This window comes from Spodoptera frugiperda, chromosome 26 (genome assembly GCF_023101765.2).
Source record: "Spodoptera frugiperda isolate SF20-4 chromosome 26, AGI-APGP_CSIRO_Sfru_2.0, whole genome shotgun sequence".
NCBI lineage: Eukaryota > Metazoa > Arthropoda > Insecta > Lepidoptera > Noctuidae > Spodoptera > Spodoptera frugiperda.
This window is the reverse complement of record NC_064237.1, coordinates 10,404,613-10,423,228: the sequence shown is the minus strand read 5'-3', so window position 1 is coordinate 10,423,228 and position 18,616 is coordinate 10,404,613. Positions and strand designations below refer to the sequence as shown.

General features: G+C 35.5%; 1 protein-coding gene across 2 annotated transcripts in view; it reads right to left on the bottom strand.

Moving 5' to 3' along the window:
• LOC118264200 (cytoglobin) overlaps nucleotides 1-11,483 on the bottom strand; it is a 43,817-nt gene extending 32,334 nt beyond the window's left edge. Inside the window, exon 1 of one of the 2 annotated variants that reach the window (XM_035576636.2) lies at nucleotides 11,317-11,483. Coding sequence is in view for 1 of the 2 variants with exons in the window: in XM_035576635.2 (XP_035432528.2) it covers nucleotides 3,752-3,754 (3 nt within the window). In the remaining variant the exon portion in view is untranslated. Of the gene's footprint in view, nucleotides 1-3,751; nucleotides 3,882-11,316 lie in introns of those variants that run through there. The other variant, XM_035576635.2, reaches the window with a different exon arrangement.
• Between the last annotated feature and the right edge of the window lie 7,133 nt (nucleotides 11,484-18,616).

Below are 18,616 nucleotides of genomic sequence, written 5' to 3'. Positions count from 1 at the left end.
CGAAACTTCTAAACGACGCCTCCATTTTTATTTTATATTTTTCTTTTTATTTTACAAAATAAATTCACGCGGAACACGTAGAAGCTAAACGTGGAAAGTTTTCTAACAATATTTTTTATTCGACAGCCGAAACAAACTTCCCTATAACATGAATTATGTCGGAAACTTTTTTAACTTTCACAGAATTTTAATAAATTCTCTCAAGAAATTATCTACGTGATCTCCTTACCTTACTAGAAGATTACTAACTTTTTGGTAATACGATCATTTGTAAATCTGTTTTACCTATAGCTTACACAAAACTCGCCTTTACCCACTACGTAATAGAAACGTTTTTCATGTGATATTGTAACCACAGTCTCGATGTCCGTTGCCTTGTTAGCGTAGCGGTAAATTAGGTGTCATCGTATTTGCTGGTAGATGTTAAACATAGTTTCAACATGGACGGTCACTTGTGACACAAATTAAATCCTTTGGCTTGACACCCTGACCGATATTTTGTCCACGAACAGTTTCATGGTTAAGCAGGTTGAATTCTGAAGCTTAAAGTAATGGTTTGGTTGTAAGGAACTCTTCATAATATTCAATGTTTTTATTAATAAACGTCAAAAAAAGAGGAGGTTTGCAATTTGTCAATATATTTAAGTTTAAGTCAGTATTTAGTTAGAATTCAGACTCTACGGTATGTGTATAAAAGTCGGTTAAAGAGTCTCCTTAAAAAAGCTACTATCAGTATTTTGGAAAATACTACAAACAATTTTAACTAAATGCGTAAAATAATACCGATATCACTGTTTTAAACGAACAAGTACCTAACTATTTGAATATTAATCATTAAGTAAGTACTACGTCTTTAACTCGACGGTAAATACATTAATGACTTGTTATCTCAGTTTTTACTCACATATTGTCCAAGTCATCTCAGATTGAACCTGTGGCCTTGACATCATCATTGTCGTCATTTCGATGAACGTTTATATTATTTGTACCTATAAGTTTATATTTAAGTTGGACCACACAACAATATACAACAACTGATCAAATACTGAGAATTTAGTTTTAAGATTGTAATGTCTTTTGATTAAAATTTAAGGTCAATGAAATTAAGATCAAATTGTTTTTACTTATTTGCTTGTATTTATCAAAATTTAATTGTTTTGAAGTTTACTAGCTGTGCTCGCGAATTCGTACGCATATTAACGTTTTCCCGCATATAAATCTTACTTTTGTGTTCCACAGCCTCCTTTTAAGAAAAAAAAAAGAATGAATACCCATATAAAAAAAAAAACAATAAAAGAAAAACATAGACACATAACCTCACGCCTGTCTCCCATGATGGTAGGCAGAGACAATGGAACGCCATTTGCTACGATTCTTATACACCCTTACATTCTTACTATAAAAGATAAAATAATGTATTATTACTATAATTTGTTATTTTCCTTCTAAAGTAAGTAGCCAATAACATCCATTCAAGATCAAAGAAAACATTGTCAAAAAAAATAATGACACATTTAGGACTGTCCACCAAAGTTGAAAAAGCATGGCGACTCTACCGGTAATTAATTGGACTGTGGCGGGTGGGTCCACTCATGCCGCGTCAAACCAATTGAACTCCAATAATTGCATTAACCCAGAATTGTCCCAGAATCGACCGCGAGTGAACCAATTGAAACATTATTCCCCAACACCCACCCATTGATTAACGCTACCAATTTAATATTTAAAGTACTCGTCATTTGTAATTAGGCTAGTGGAAAATTATGCTTGTAATTTTGTATTTGGTATAGGATGTGATTTTCATTACATCACATTATTTTTAACCGACTTAGGCACAAAAACCTCACGCCTTTATCCCGTAAGATTCGGCACTAATGGGTTATGTCATAGTCATACCACTTGTATTTATAAGATAAGCCGGTAAACAAACCTACGGCCCTACATTTGATGGTAAGCAATCGGCACCGCCTATGGATACCCGAAACACCAGAGGCGTAACAAGTGCGTTGCTAGCGTTTTCACCTATCATTCTCACTGGTTGTAATGTAGAAGTTACGACTAAATAACTCATATCAAGCAAAACATTACTCCATTGTTCCTGCAAATTAACAGATAGGTTATCGTAGATCGAATCTATTTAACCTTACCTAAAGAACGTACGTGACATGTTTCCATTACATTAGTACATAAATAAGTACATAAACGCATCAATTTTAAAATACAATAAGACATTTTTTGCATTCATACGTTTTTAATATTCCAAGTCGCGTTTGCTTGCAGACAATTAATGCGCATTATCTGAATTGTGAAGTCTAGACGCAGACGCCAAATTAATTCTAAAGTATATAACACTCGATATTTATATTGATAGGCTCGCTTGCAACGCTGATCTGAATATTTATTATATAAAGTGTCAATCATTTGAAACCTTTTGCGGTTTTGTGAGCATCGATTACGAGTGGCGATACGTGTGTTGTGTAGTTAAACAGTTGGTTTGTATGTATGTTTTTTTTATGGTATAAGCCTGTAAATGATAAATGAGCAGACGGATCACCTGATGGTAAGCAATCGCCGCCGCCCATAGACACCCGAAAGACTAGAGGCGTTACAAGTACGTTGCCGGCTTTTTGGGGATTAGGAATTTAAGGGTTGTCGGTGATTGGGAACATTGGAAAGGAGGGTAATTGGGCCTCCGGCTCCACTCATACAATGAAACACAACGCAAGCGTTGTTTCATGTTTGTTTTCTGTGAGGCCGTGCTATTACTCCGGTCGAGCCGGCCCATTCGTGCCGAAGCATGGCTCTCCCTCACTTAATATATTTCATTAAATCACGAATCATTTCACCGACGCGATTGAGAGTACTCTTGAGTCAGAAGTACTCTCAATTGATCGACGAGCTTGCATAGAGAAATAAATGAATGTAAATGAAGCGACAGAGGTAGCTGTGCCGAAATCAATTGTCATAACTTTTAAGGGAAATTGCCAAAATTTTTATTGCCAAAATATATAAAGGATGATAAATATTATATTACTCGCTTCTGCCAGTGGTTTCGCCTGCGTTTCCATGGGATAAAAATCCTATCACCAAAGTCAGGCCATACCCTGTCTGTATACAAAATTTCATCAAAATCCGTTCAGTAGTTTCAGGGTTATTGACGGACAAACATCCAAACAAACAACCTTTCACATTTGTAATGTTAGTGTGATGTACACCTCAGAGTAACTCACAATTACAATTAGTTAGACAGATAATTACTGCTATTAAGTAGAAAACAAACAATAAAAGAATAGTACAAGCAAAGTCTCAAAATACCAAGAAGCTTTCTCTTGAATCCAATTCCGATCGATCAACATTGATATTGTGAAATTTCGTACTCTTGAGTTGCAACACTAGCGCCCATTGCATCCGTATTGCGTGGATATTGAATGAACTAAATGGTATTAAGTCTGAATGCTATTTCAACTACGATTCAGGTTGTATAGTTTTGACATTGAATAATTATTGAGATTATATTGGATTGAAATTGCATTAACATTGAGATTGGTTTCAAGAGTAAGCGCCCAAGCGGAGTTGCGGACAACGTAAAAGGTTACCGGGGCTCCGGCTAAAAGCAGGAGAAGGAACGGGGTGGTTTTTAGTCAGTAAGAGTCTGACACACCCTCTCGCCTCACCCAAGACGTGAAGTCATTGCATGACTTTCCCCCCTCAAAAATAAAGGTCTCAATTTGATTACAGCTTCAGTACTTACCATTCGTATGTCCACCTCTACCAAAACAACAGTTAAATGATAGTTATTTTTATTTATTCCATTATTATATGCAAATGCTTATCTTATCATGGGAGAAGTTAAATATTAGTGTTATTTACGAACAAACGGTTAGATCATACTATCATATGACTGTATAGTCATGTGGTTTGGGAGCATAGGTCCATGTTATCTCAAGTTATCAATGAGAGTAGAATGTAATGTCGGGTTTACGAAGTAGGTAGCTATATGACGTCTCATTAATTTTGTTATTTGTATGAATATTATACTTGTTTTTTTTTTTAAGTTATCTACTGCATATTATGTTACCTACTTTTACTTCATACATTTTTTGTCGAACAAAATTGGAAAATGATAACATTTTTGAATGACAAATAAAATAAGTACACCCACTTTTCGCTATTTATAAGTCCCATATACATAATAGTGGCCTATTGCTATATATCGGGCTTATTTCCAGATTCCCTGCTTCTACTTTCTACTAGACTTTTTTCGAAATTCCGTAAAAATCCCAGGAATACTCTGACCAACGCGGGAATCGAACCAAAGACCCACTTGCCTGGCAGTCGCACTTGCGACCACATGGCCAACGAGGCAGTCAGATTATTTGAAGTATGTCTAACAAATACTATGTTTTAATATGTGGTTACAGAAAGGAATAATTAACTATTGGAGACGTACAATTATTTTTAATTGATCGATTGATGTTAACAGCCACAATAAAATTCAATTAAAAATGAATTTACCAAAGAGGTAGATTAAGAAGTTGGTGAACCTTAAATAAATTGACGCGCGCCAAACCACAGACCATAGATACAGATAATATATAGACGAAAGAGCAATTGATGATTGACCTTATTGTATTTGAAGTGCCGGCTCATATATCTACAAAAATCATGTTATCGTGTTGACAATATTCAAAACATATCCAGATATGTCTTGTTTACTTATCAAATTAACAAGCCAAACGTCTTAATTAAATCTATGGACATTTGTCTTTTCAATTCACAGATAAATTTTGATTGAAAAATTTCTGTGTCGAAAACAAACAATAATAGACCTAATTCAGAAGTGTGAAGATTGATTTTTCATTGCTTTTTTGTTTTTAATGCGTAGCTTGGCGGCCATGTGTGAATTTGTGACATTAATGACATGTCAAACGCGCATCTAAGATGGCGGGTGTAAATTGGCGGCAAATTTGTCACACCTGGGCGACTCTTTCAATTTAGGGAATTTAATTAGATTTTCCTTTTTACTTTGGTTGATTGGGTTGATCAGACGCCGCCAAACAAACAGTATCTATTTAAAATGTTTTTATTAGATAACATTGTTTAGATTTAAATAGATAACTGTACTTAAATAGATAAGTAGTTAAGTACTTATAAGGTTTTTTTTTGACGGCGGAAAGTCATTAAATGACTTCTCCTGCCTTGGGTGAGTCGAGAGAGAGTGTTAAGACTCTTGCTGACTAAAAACCACCACGTTCCTACTCCTTCTTTGACACGGAGCTCCAGTAACATGTGTTAGATTGTCTGCAGCTCCGGAAATATATGATACGGTGTCTTTAAGTGTGATAAAGTGTGAAGTGATAGATTATTTTTATCATTGATTTGATCAAAACATTTATTTATCACAGTAAGTTTCTTTAGTTTTACCGACGTAATAATGACATACATTGTTCTTTTTTAAGTATAAGAGAATCCAATATATGAATCATATATTATAATGTAATTTACTAAAGAATTTCATTGCTCCTTTTAATTAAATGTTGCTATAAAACATTGATTACTTTATTTGAAAAGAGCCTGTGCTTATATGTATAGTGGATTATTTAAATAAATGCTTTGACTTTGAATGTAAAGTGAAGCTATGTATAAGCATCATCATCATCAACAGTCTAAAAGTGGCCACTGTTGACCAATCGCATCTTCTCACACGGAGGTTTGAGCATTAATGCTCAATGCCGGTTGGGGATTTCAAACGTATAATTTGAAATTATCCCAAGTTTCCTCACGATGTTTTCCTTCACCGTTAGTCAGTGATGTCAAAATAATACTAGAAAGTATATATAACTCGGAAGAAGTCACATTTAGGTTTCGAATTCACACGCTTATTCATGAGAAGCGAGCGTCTTAAACCGCCGGTCACCACGACATTCACATACATATGTACATGTGTAATATTATGATTGAAACACAAAACTTCAAGAAACTGGCGTTATCTCTCAAGTGTGTATTTATATATTATCTAAATACATTTAATTTGATAACAAAATGTTTTGATATAATATTATTATCCGTATCCGTATTTTATATAACAAATCTTACACTAAAGATTAAAGAAAGACTAGTCATACTCGTAGTTTTGAAAATTGCATGGATATTTGTTCAGTAGTTTTGTAGATGTACAGTAATAAATGAAAACAATCAGAAGGAAAATAATTTAAATAATTCAGTGATTCAGAGGCAATTAAAAAATTATGACTTTCATTCGTCATTTAAACATTATGCCCTTTTTTTTGAGTGGGGAAAATCATCCAATGACTTCTCTCTCCTTAGGCGAGGCGAGAGGGAGTGTCAGACTCTTACTGACTAAAAACCACCACGTTCCTACTCCTGCTTTTCGAACCGGAGCCCCGGTAAACCCGCTAGGTACTCCGCAGCTCCGGATAATATTATGCGTTACGCTCAATGTAAACCTTTAAACATTTAAATAATTACCTACTAAAAAAATGTGAGTGTGTCTAATAATATGGTCAGGGAATGTATGTGTAGACTTTGTTTTAATCGTATATTTTCCTTAAATCCCATTCAGTTAATTTAGTCAACGATTTTCCTTTCATTTAGCAACATCCTTGTATGTAGTAAACTGACTATTGTATGAATGAATGAATTAATGTAATAATAGTAATAGAGACTCCCGATCGATTTCAATTACGGTGGCCTAAACAGACTTACATCAAATAAAACACATTAAATCTGAATGCATTGTACACCCACTTTTCACCATTTGTGTTATAAGTGAGAAGTAATAGGGGGTGAACCTATTGCCATATACTGGGCACAATTCCAGACTCCGTGCAACTGCTGAGAAATTTTCGAAAAACCGAAAAAAGGCCAGTAATACTTTGCCCGACTCGGGAATCTAACCCGAGACCCTGTGGCCGGCAGTCGCAGTTGAGACCACTCGACCAATGAGGCAGTCGTGTGCACCTCTGCCTACTCCTTTGGGGATAAAAGGCATGACGTTGATCAAATCTGAATGCACATACATTTATTTATCTTTTTTATTGAATTTGATAACTACATATAACATATAAGTATGTTTTGATAATAAAGTTATCCTCGAATGTAAGACATCAAGAAATTTCCATTCGTTGTTAATATTAATCTAAAAATAATATTATTTTTGACACTATAATTGACACTGTATGTATCTGTGGATTGATAAAGAAGGCTATCATTAACTCATGTAATATGCCTAAATAAGTAAATACAAACATACATATAGAAGCTGTAAACGGAACACTCCCGAAAAACGCTACACAAATTTTAAGTTTTCGTGTTATTCATGCAACATCGCTATAAGTAGAGTTACAACTATTATTACATAACATAAACATTGAATTCCCTAATTTTTTTTAATAAAATTGTTTTTAGGCGTCCCTTTTACGCCCTGTATGTATGTTTATCGGATCTTATTAACACATTGAACGCCGTGGTGGTCACCGGTGACTGACGTTAGCGGAGGATTTGCCTTCAACAGTTTTCTATTGGCAGTCAAAAACTTAATTAATATTTTTTTCTTTAATCTAACTATAAATAATTCTCGAATTAGAATAATAATCAATCGGAACGTTATACACGTAACACATATGTGTACCTAATTAATACCAATTCCGACTTGGTAGTGTAAATATAATAGGTATGAATGGAGCAGTGTGAAGCGTGAAGCTCAAGACAGATGGCGATGGAGAATTTCAGTGGAGGCTCCCTGCTCCTACTCGGGGGCACAGGATATTGAGTCAAGTAACTCAAGTCATGTGCTACATGTAATTGTGGGTGAGCCTAATTACCTTATTAATTTTTTTTAAGCGGGGAAAATGATCCAATTACTTCTCTCACCTTGGGCGAGGTGAGAGGGAGTGTCAGACTCTTACTCACTAAAAACCACCCCGTTCCTACTCCTGATTTTCGAGTCGGTGCCCTGGTAAACCCGCTAGGTAGTCCGCAGCTCCGGATCAGGCATCAGCCCTACTGGGCCCCATCTGTGGTGGTCTGATGGCTCTTTGAGGCGCGGAACGCGATACGCACGGGTCTGGTTTTGGTCAGACTGACTTTGGCAGACAGCCTTATTACCTAACTTCATTATTGCCTACACCCAGTAGTATTTCATTAGACTTTCCTTCTTATTTTTCCTTCGCGATATGCATAATATTAGCTCCTGTCTATTTCCTAACGGTACTTATTACGTGTCTATAATATATGAAAATTAATGATTTCAACACAACATGTTTCATTAATAGGAATTTCCAATACGGTAAAACATAAAATTTCATCATTATATTTGTAGATAGCTCTGTCTTTTTGTCCTTATTTTGGCCATTTACGTATTTCCCGTGGGATTTTGTCAGTGCTTGGGTTACATGACACAATTTTGTGTGACGTGTTCGTAACTTTGTGGAGGTAAAGCTACATTTATGGTTTTCACCGATACACGTTTTTGGATGTCCGACTGAAGTTTCGAGTTGAGTGGTGACGTTGTATACATTAGTCACTAGCCTTGCTCTTTATGCATCTCATATACGAAATACGTTGAGATTCGTCACTTAGATTAACAGTAATTTAATCAAATGTTGTGAAAGTCCTTTTATGTAATAACTAGCTACTTCCACGCGGTTTCACCCGCTCTTCTCGGCTCCTATTGATCGTAGCCTGATGTTTTATATACATAGCCTATAGTATTTCTCGATAAATGCGCTATACAATATAAAAAGAATGATTCAAATCGGATCAGTAGTTCCGGAGATTAGCGCGTTCAAATAAACAAAACAAATAAATTCTTCAGCTATATAAGTTAGATAGAGTACAGATAGATATAGATATGATATAAATGCGAAATCAATTCTTATTTAACAATACAGAAGGAGAAATAATCATAATGATTTCTTTTTGTTAAAATGAAATATAACGTAGGTAGAGGTTGATCCCCGAAGGAATAGGCCTGTAGCGCGCGTATTTTAGAGCCATCAGACAACCACAGATGGAGTCCAGTAGGGCTGATGCCCGATGCGGAGCCGCGGAAATACACCTTGGTGGTTTTTAATTAGTAAAATTCTGACAATCTCACACAAGGCGGGAGAAGGCGTTGGATGATTTTTGCTCTTGCCTTAATGAAAAAAGGGATAGGCAGAGATGCATGTTAAATTACCAGTTATTATGAGTCCCATGTAATAAGAGGTCTGCCTATAGTAATAGGCATGAAATAATAATTTTAGTATAAATATCAATACTGAAGACAACTGTTTGTACTGTAGGTAAGCAATTTTATTTACTGCAACTGCCTCGTTGGTCGAGTGGTCGCAAGAACGACCGCTGGCCAAGGCGTCTCTGATTCGATTTTTGTGCAAAGAATTACGAATCATTTTTCGGCTTTTCGAAAATTCCTCAGTTGTAGCACGGAGTCTGGAATTGTGCCCAGTATATGGCAATAGGCTCACTCTCTATTACACGGGACTTATATTACAAATGCTGAAAAGTGGGTGTATATTGTATAGCGACATTACGTGCTGTAATATGCACCTCTGCCTACCTCTTCGAGGATAAAATGCGTGACGATACGAACGAATGAACAATTTAATTTAATGATACGACTGTTTAAACCGTATGCGAATTGTTGATAAGGAATAGCGATAAATTGGTACACAGTCGCTGAGTCTTGAGTCGTATGCGTTAACAGAATGCTGCCTTCAAGACATTTGGTCACGTTGAGCTGATTCGTGTCGTTGTTATGGCTACCGGTAAACAAAATTTCTTTTGTTTTTATTAGAAGTACATAGTTATGGTAAACTACACTGTAAGACAGACAAACTCTGGAAATTCATCCAATCTATATTTGCTGATTTCAATAACGATCTCAATCCAAAATCTTTAGATTAAGATCGATTTTTGACATTAGTTCTATAGAATTTCTGTCAAAAATATAGATCGATCCAAAGATTTTGGATTAAAATCGGTTATTGAAACATCGTAAAACTTGATTTAAAAATTGATCTTTTGTGAAATTTAATGTAAATTTGGATTAAGGTTATTAAACTCGACGATTAGTCGAATGTGGCTTGTGAATGTAGGTAATGCCGCGGTAACCCAGAAGTTAAGGTTATTTTTTTTTGTGTGCCCGACCAATTGATAACCTCTTTTTTGTCGGAAGAAGTCGGTTAAAAACTAGTTAGATACAGTGTTTATTTATATTCAAGAAGTTTGATAACAAGGCATAGCTTAGGACACAGAGCTTGATGTAATTTGGTTGTTGTTGATATAGAAATAAATGCGATTTTGAAGTTGTATTATCTGTTTGTTTAAATAATTTATTCTAACTTCACAATATGAGTAAAGTACAAGCGCTTAATAAGGCCCACCTTATTTTAAAGCCTCGTAAAATCTTTCAGAGAAATAAAGTAAATATGAATAGAATAGAATATATTTATTGTGAAAACAAAACATGAGTATACAACAAATATTTTCTGTAGGGTATTAAAATATACACAAAATAGATACGCATGTTTTGCCATTCATGGCGTATAATAGCATTTTACAAGATGTCTTATATAGATAAATTAAAATTTCAAGAAAAATATTGGAAGTTGTAATATATTTACTTAACAATCGAGATTTTCGAAAAAGTAATAGTATATGGTAATACAAATATAAACTATCTTTAATAAGACAGGCTTGTTAGGAACCGGGTCATGTTTGGTGATTGTACCTTAATTAGTCATAAAAATTGTAGACAACGAGTAATATTTTATAAAATACGACTGCTGCATGTCTTTGCGCACATATTTGAAATTAAAATGAATGAATGTTTATGCATGTTGTTACTGTAATTTGACGATTAGATAGTGTGGGAATATATTCAACTATATAATAATATTTGATAAAGAATATTTTATCTTTGATGTGATAAGCTATTTTAAAGACATACTCGTAACTGATTATTATTTGTTTAACCAATTGTACTTGAACTTCAAATAAGTATATTTCAAGAAGTTTGCCAAAGATAATTATTATAAGAAGTATGTTTATTGTTTTTAAAAGCAAGAAGAATTTGTTTAAAATATGTGTTCTATTGTCATTTTAAATTGGAACATAACAATATAGAATAGAGTATCTATTTATATACAGCAGTTTGAATTCCCGGCGACAACAATACGACACGATGAGCATTCATTTAATCCACTTGCCACAACAAATTACACAAAATTCAACCCTTCCATAATAAAAATAAAGCCCTAAATAAATAAAAACAGAAATTACTATTTTACTTACGAGTCACAATCTCAAAATGCTGGCTACGAACTTTTACGCGCGCGTTTTTCGTATGAAAATTGTAGAGGTGTGTGTTCTGCGTTACGGTTTGCGTCGACACGTGTGCCGCGTTCGGAGTTTGGAACGATACTGGCGAGGTGGTATTTTGTTTACTAGCTGGCTCCCGCCTCCCGCCCGCCTAATTAAGTCCTAACAAAATAATAGTAATAATGTTACCGCATCCATTCATTTATGATTGTATTTCCATGTAATTGCTACGTTGTTCTAGGGATTGTAAAAGCGTATCCTGAACTAGAAATCTTCTATAGGATTTCACTTCTGAGTCAAGTAGGTATTAATGAGACTTAAACTAATATTTTTTCTTTAACTAATGACGGACTCAGTAGATTTAAAATTTTTATATCCATAATTTTCATACATACTACATTTTTAAGTGTGGGAGAGCCATGTTTCGGCACGAATGGGCCGGCTCGTCCGGAGTGATACACAGAAAACCGACGTGAAACATGACTTCTTCCGCTTGCGTTAGGTTTCGTGTAAGTGTGGTTACTGGAGGCCTATTTACGCCCTTCCCAATGTTTCCAATTCCCGATTCCCCAATAACCATTAAATTCCTAACCAACAAAAGGCCGGCAACGCACTTGTAACGCCTCTGGTGTTTCGGGCGACGGCGATTGCTTACCATCAGGTGATCCGTCTACTCGTATACCAGCTTATACCATAAAAACATACCCTGTCATCATCCCTATTACCATCCACTTTATTACAAAATTTATAGACGGATTTTATTGAAGGCGGTATTGTATTATTTCCTAACGAGTTTCTTGTTTACGACCGATCGAAGCAAACTGTATATAAATTTTATTTATTAGATACACATGTTTTTAATTCAATTTTAACCGTTTGATAGCCAATCGGATGTCAGTAATGTAATAAATCAAATTAAATCATGTAATGTTAGGGTTTTATTGTCAAAACCTTGATTGATTTACTGCGAGCTACTTATAAGGTGAAGGGACAATTCTTCGATATCGGTTAAGCGGTTTAGGTGTTAAGTAGTGACATACAAACAAACGCGTTTTCGTATTATTAACAAAATTAATTAAAACTGTTATTAAAGTATTAATTACGTAAGTTTATTTTGAGCGCTAAATTCTTAATCGGATTTTAGGTAGGTCGGTTGGAAGTGATCTGCATCCAGCGGCTCACTGCGACCTTAATCAGGTCGTCTGTCTACCTTCGACGTCCTACGCTGCGTTTACCAGTAAGCGGTCTCCACTCAAGAACCTTTCTGCCCCAGCAGCTGTGAGTTCAGCTTGCTTATCCAAATTCTTAATACATTGTAGGAATTGATTGCCTTGATTTATTCAGCTGAGTAGTAATGTATAGCGGGGTGGAATATATTTGCCTTGCTAGGTGCAAGGCATCGTAGCACGAGTGTCGTAATTAACAAGGTCATAATTTTACTAGTCGTAGCCGTAGCAACCCTACTACGAAAACTACGAACATTGGCTACGAAACGTACCCCTACGCAATTCGTAGCGATTTCGTAGCAAATAGACTTTGTTATGATTGTCGACTGTCGACTCGTAGTGCTTTTATTACAGTTGTTTTTTTTAAATACTGCTTTAGAGTAATAAACTATTTCGTTCATAACTTCAACAGATAATCTACTTAACACTTTTGACTGCACGATTGGAGCGGTAGTTGGGCTAATGCCTGCCGTGGAACGTGTAGTGAGTTCGATTCCCGCAAGGAGCAACTCTTTGTGTGATCCACAAATTGGTGCTTCAGGTGTGGGTGTCATATGTATGTGAACTTATATGTTTGTAAACGCACCCACGATACAGGAAGAAATCCTAGTTTGGGGAAATATTTGTTTTTAAAAAGAAACCAATAAAAAAACATTTAGATAAAAATATTGCACGTAATATTTTTACCTGATCCAGGATTCGAAACTGAGACTGACAGACTTACATATGACTCTACCAACCAGACCACCGGCAATGCTATGAAGCATTTATGAAATACCTAAATATTTCCTAGTTGCCTTGAGATATTTTATGAAACTTGATATTATTATTATATAAAACCGATTTATTATTTACGATGCGAAACTAATATAGAGCTGAATAAATAAAACAGTTCTTTTGCTAAAACCATGGACACACTGGGGTAGAAATGTCTTGTGAAATAATATTTGAACTCTAGAGAAAATTTTATATTCAACAGATCTTGTGACGGTGGGCGAAATTGCAACGTCACTAGTAACATGTGCTGTGGGTTGTTTTTGGGAATTTGGGGTAAACTCATCTGATGGTGAGTCACCAGTCAGCGCCGCTCATTGCACAATGCACATGCAATGCAACATTAGAGGAGTCACAATGTTTCCGATAGAAAACGTCTTTGAGATTGCGTCTTAACGGAGAGCGCGGGAATTCACAACCGTCTCTATTTTCCATCTGGCGGTCACATACTCCAAAAACGTTGCAAATCGTCTACATTTTTATGTGCCACTTTCAGAGCGCTTATCATTGGACAGGGCCCGTTTGTTTTGTCACAGTGCATAATAACATTATGGCATCTCCTCTTTGTTGCTAAATGGTCTAATCATATCGAAATATGAGTCACACGTGAAAAATGTACACAAAATGATTTATTCCTGGTCTATTCCTGGGTTTACCCATAAATACGAGGTATATTTAGAAGCACCTGGTATTACTTCCATCCATTTTGACAATAAAATATATTATTATCATAATCATAAAATCGTAGCAGATATGAGTGTTGAGCCCATTCCGACTGGATATAATAAATAAATGTTTCTTCACCATGGTGCTGTAATATTTTCATGAATATTTCAACATTTTCTGATATATTTATTATGAGTCTAACTTTTATGGTACGAAGGATTTTATTGGGTTCACAAGAGGATGAGAGCTGTCGTATTAATAAACTTAAAATTTAGAAATTATTGTGAATGTGGGATTTTAAATTTTAAGTGTATGAGGGTCATGCTTCGGCACGAATGGGCCGGCTAGACCGGTGTGATACCACGGCCTCATGAAAAACCGACGTGAAACAACGCTTACGTTGTGTGACGGAGGCCCAATTACTCCCCTTCCCAATCTTCCCAATCCCCGATTCCCCAGCAACCCTTAAATTCCTTACCTCAAAAAGCTGGTCAACGCACTTGTAACGCATGTGGTGTTTCGAGTGTCCATGGGCGGCGGTGAAAAAAATCTTAAATATATGTATGCATTCCAATGCGTCTCAGAGCAGTCAACGAACTAAGTAGTTATTCAATATCAATTCGATTATTCCGAAAAATCATAAACTGCAGTTTTCTATGAATTTTATGCGAGATTCTGGTTTATGACATCATATTTTTTGCTTTAAAATCAGCTCCAAAACTAATCAATTTAAATAAATATGTCGTTAAATTCATGTCATGTCATGGTATTATGAGTCAATTTTGGGTTAAATCTTAATTTTGTTTTATTTTTTTTTCTAAGAAATCTTCTACAGTTTCATCAGAAGTGATACATAGCATTGGCTCACTGGGGTACAGCTATGACGATGATCTGATGACGTACCTGCTAATGACGTATACGTGTGGTTCTGTGATTTTGTGGCGATAGTTGTGAAACAGGATTATATTATTTATATTCGGAAACAGGTTTAAGCGGTCTTGCTCGGTCGTTCACAGTCTACATACGCGTCGCCACCGTCGCCACAACATCGCCGCGAAAGAATCATACAGAGAGAACAAGAAGCGGTGCGGTTGCGGTGCTGTGGCGGTGCATCGGCGGCGCGGTTGTAGCGCTAATAAGTTAGGATTATAAATATGCCATTGTCAACGTTGATCGATCGCTGACCAAAAATGTGATATTTTTATATCTTTAGGAAACCACATACTTAATACCTTTTAATCCCAAAGAAGTTGGCAGAGACTCAGAACGATTTACGATTAGGTAGATAAATTAATGATTCAGGAAATAAATAGAGTTCTATCATGTTGGAAAAATTAAATTTTCTAAACTAACGCAACATTTCTATAGTGAGACACTAAATTACCATAAATCTAATTTTGAAACATATTCACAGGACCATTAAAGTTGTCAGCAGATATTTATGGGACATTTCATATAAATAATGCATACATTCACATTTTATTTCAGTGCATTCAAATTCTGATGCAGTTTTAAGAGGATATTCAAAGAATTTTAATATACGCGGTACTATTTATACATTGGATCTCGCTCGACTATTTCTGTGTTTAAAACTCCATGTTTAAGAGGTGTAGAAGATGAAGTAATATTTTTTTTTACGGGGGAAAATAAACCAATATCTTTTCTAGCCTTAGGCGAGGCGATAGAGAGTGTCAGACTCTTACTGACTAAAAACCATTCCGATCCAACTCCTGCTTTTCGAGCCGGAGCCCCTGTAAACCGCTAGGCAGTCCGCAGCTCCAGGTATGAAGTAGTAATTGAGATGGATTCGGCGGTTCAGTATTGCTAGTGCTAATACCATGAAATTTGATTATTGTTTGGTTTTCGTATCGTGAGACATTTTTTTTTCGGGAATAAGCCGGTCGACGGATTACCAGATGGTAAGCAATCGCCGCCGTCCATGGATACTTGAAACACCAGGCGTTACAAATGCGCCGCCGGCCTTTTGAGGGTTAGGAATTTAAGGATTGTTCTTTATCTTATTGTCTATTATCTTTTCTGTTAAATTTGTATAATAATATAGCTGTTGACTCAGCTTTTAACAAAACAATAAATATAAACTAACAAACCTACTAGCTGGTACAATTTCATCATTTTCATCTCCGAGCTACCGTCATTAGTTCATTACCTACGTCCCAGGGAATCACAAAACTAAGATTTTACTAAATTGAATGAGTCAATCGAGAAGCAGACTTAATTTATTAGCTTATGGAAATAACTAAATACCAAATTACTTACATACCTAATGAATATGATTTTGTGGAAACTGGTTTTGCTTCGTGCAGCGTTCATAAGCGCCAGTTATTCATTATTTACTTATATATCGCTATTTGATTAGTGTCGAGACACATCACGCGATTCTGTTAGTACATCACACCCGACTTTACATTAAGCGGTATGGTTAAAAATATAATCATGCTTAGTCATTTTGACTTTGCATTTTTTTCGAATTAGGAGTGTTCTGGACTTAAAATAAGGTTATCTTTTAAACTGCAGTTTACATAGTAACTATTTAGGTATTTAATCCATTTGGGTTTGGGAGTTCATTCTTTTGGTAGCATCTGAGTACAAGAAATTAGGAGGGATGAATGAAATGAAAGTCATGTGTGTAAATAAGACTGGCAACGTACTTGTAACACCTCTGGCGTCCCGGGTATCCATGGGTGGCGGTGATTGCTTACCATCAGGTGATTTGGCTGCCCGTTTACCGGCTTACCTATTTCATAAAAAAGAATTTGGGAAAGTATAAGGATAAAAGTATCACCCAACTCAGCTCATATCCTGCCTGTATACCAAATTTCATCAAAATCCGTTGAGCAGTTTCAGCGTGATTGACGGACAAACATCCAAAGATCCAAACAAACAAAGGGGTTTGAGTAACTTTGTATGGACTTGTGGCGTCATTTTTTTTTCAGCGGCCACCAATAATTTTCATGTTACTTTGTTCTGCTGTGTTCATTACACATATATGTTCAATTATTTTTATCCTAAGTTATATCGAAGCTGAGATATTTGAGTTTGAAGAATTTAAAAATGTAGTCTATAAATACTTCAAATACCGTCCTGTGTAAAAAAATCTTAGTTATGTTATTAGAAGATTGATATTAGTTATTGGCTTTACTATTTCTCGACCTCTCGCCTGTCAATGTGATGTTAGTATTGGGCCTTTTTTTTTTTTTTTAAGCGTGGAAAATCATCCAATTACTTTTCTCGCCTTGGGCGAGGCGAGAAGGAGTGTCAGACTCTACTCTTACTGACTAAAAACCACCCCGTCTACTCCTACTCCGGTGCGCGACACACCATCGGCCCATAAATAAAAGACATTGGGGGTCCGTTCGATTCATCTACGTCACTGTATTTGAATTATTTTATTTAGTATTCCTAAAAAAATATGGCAGACACCTAAAAGAGTGCAATAACATTTAAAAACTTCTTCGATTTCAATTACCAATATAAAACCAAATATCTCAGTTCCGATATGGTTTAGAGAAATATGGCCATAATAGCTTTTGACCGCTGTATTCTGTTCTTTCACAATATTTAAGTTTCATTACTGGCCGCTCAACTTCAAAACGACGCCAACTTTACCCAAACCCCAATTACATTTATAATATTAGTGTGATGTATACAAAACCTCCTGAACACTATCAGACACAACAGACTTGTCCACATTTTCTTTCACATCAAATAAAGTCTTTACAATGACAGACAGACAGTCAGTAGTTCTGAAACATTCTGCCAGGTGTCACATTTCTAAAAAAAATCTACATATTTATTTGAAATAGGTCATGTGATGTCTGGCGGTCATTCAATTAGTAATTTAATATGCTGTTTCCATTTTCAATGACTGACAAATAAATAGGAAATATGTTGTAATAGTTTTCTTATTTTATTAGCAATCACGTGCTGTTTTGTATAGAAAATATATAAGTCATTCTGTGCCGTGTGAACTGTGGAAGAATTGGACTTTTCCTTATGATTTTTTTAAATTAAACTTTGCTCTATTTTTTTTCTCTTTTGTCTAGTGCGTTTACAAATGTCCAATTTCAATGCTATTTTACAATGCAAATAGGCCGCACAACATTGAAATTAAGTAGGTTGCAGCGTAAACGGAAAAAATTTACAGCAGTCAGACCGTACAGGAGACATGACGGGATATTTGTTGGTAGATATATGTGATCGCGATCACAAGATCTAGTAGTCTTTTAATTACTTAATTCCATGCTCTACAAAGAGTTCCTAATAAACTACAATTAAAACGTAATTTAGGAATTTAAGAGTACATTCTCTTAACGTTTTTAAACGAGCATTTATTACAAATATGAAGTAGGTACACTAAGTACCAAAATTAATTTAGTTGTCGTCAGATAGCTCAACGGATAATATTCTTTAAATTTATCAGATAATTGCAATTTTTGACGGGAAATGTGAAGATATTTCCATCTGATATGTTAAAGTACAATGTCACAAAATCAATTATTAATTCGTAGCCAATCTGTGACTCTTCTGGTGTTGCGGGTGTCAATGGGCGGCTCTGATCGCTTACCATCAGGTGAGCCGTCTGCTCG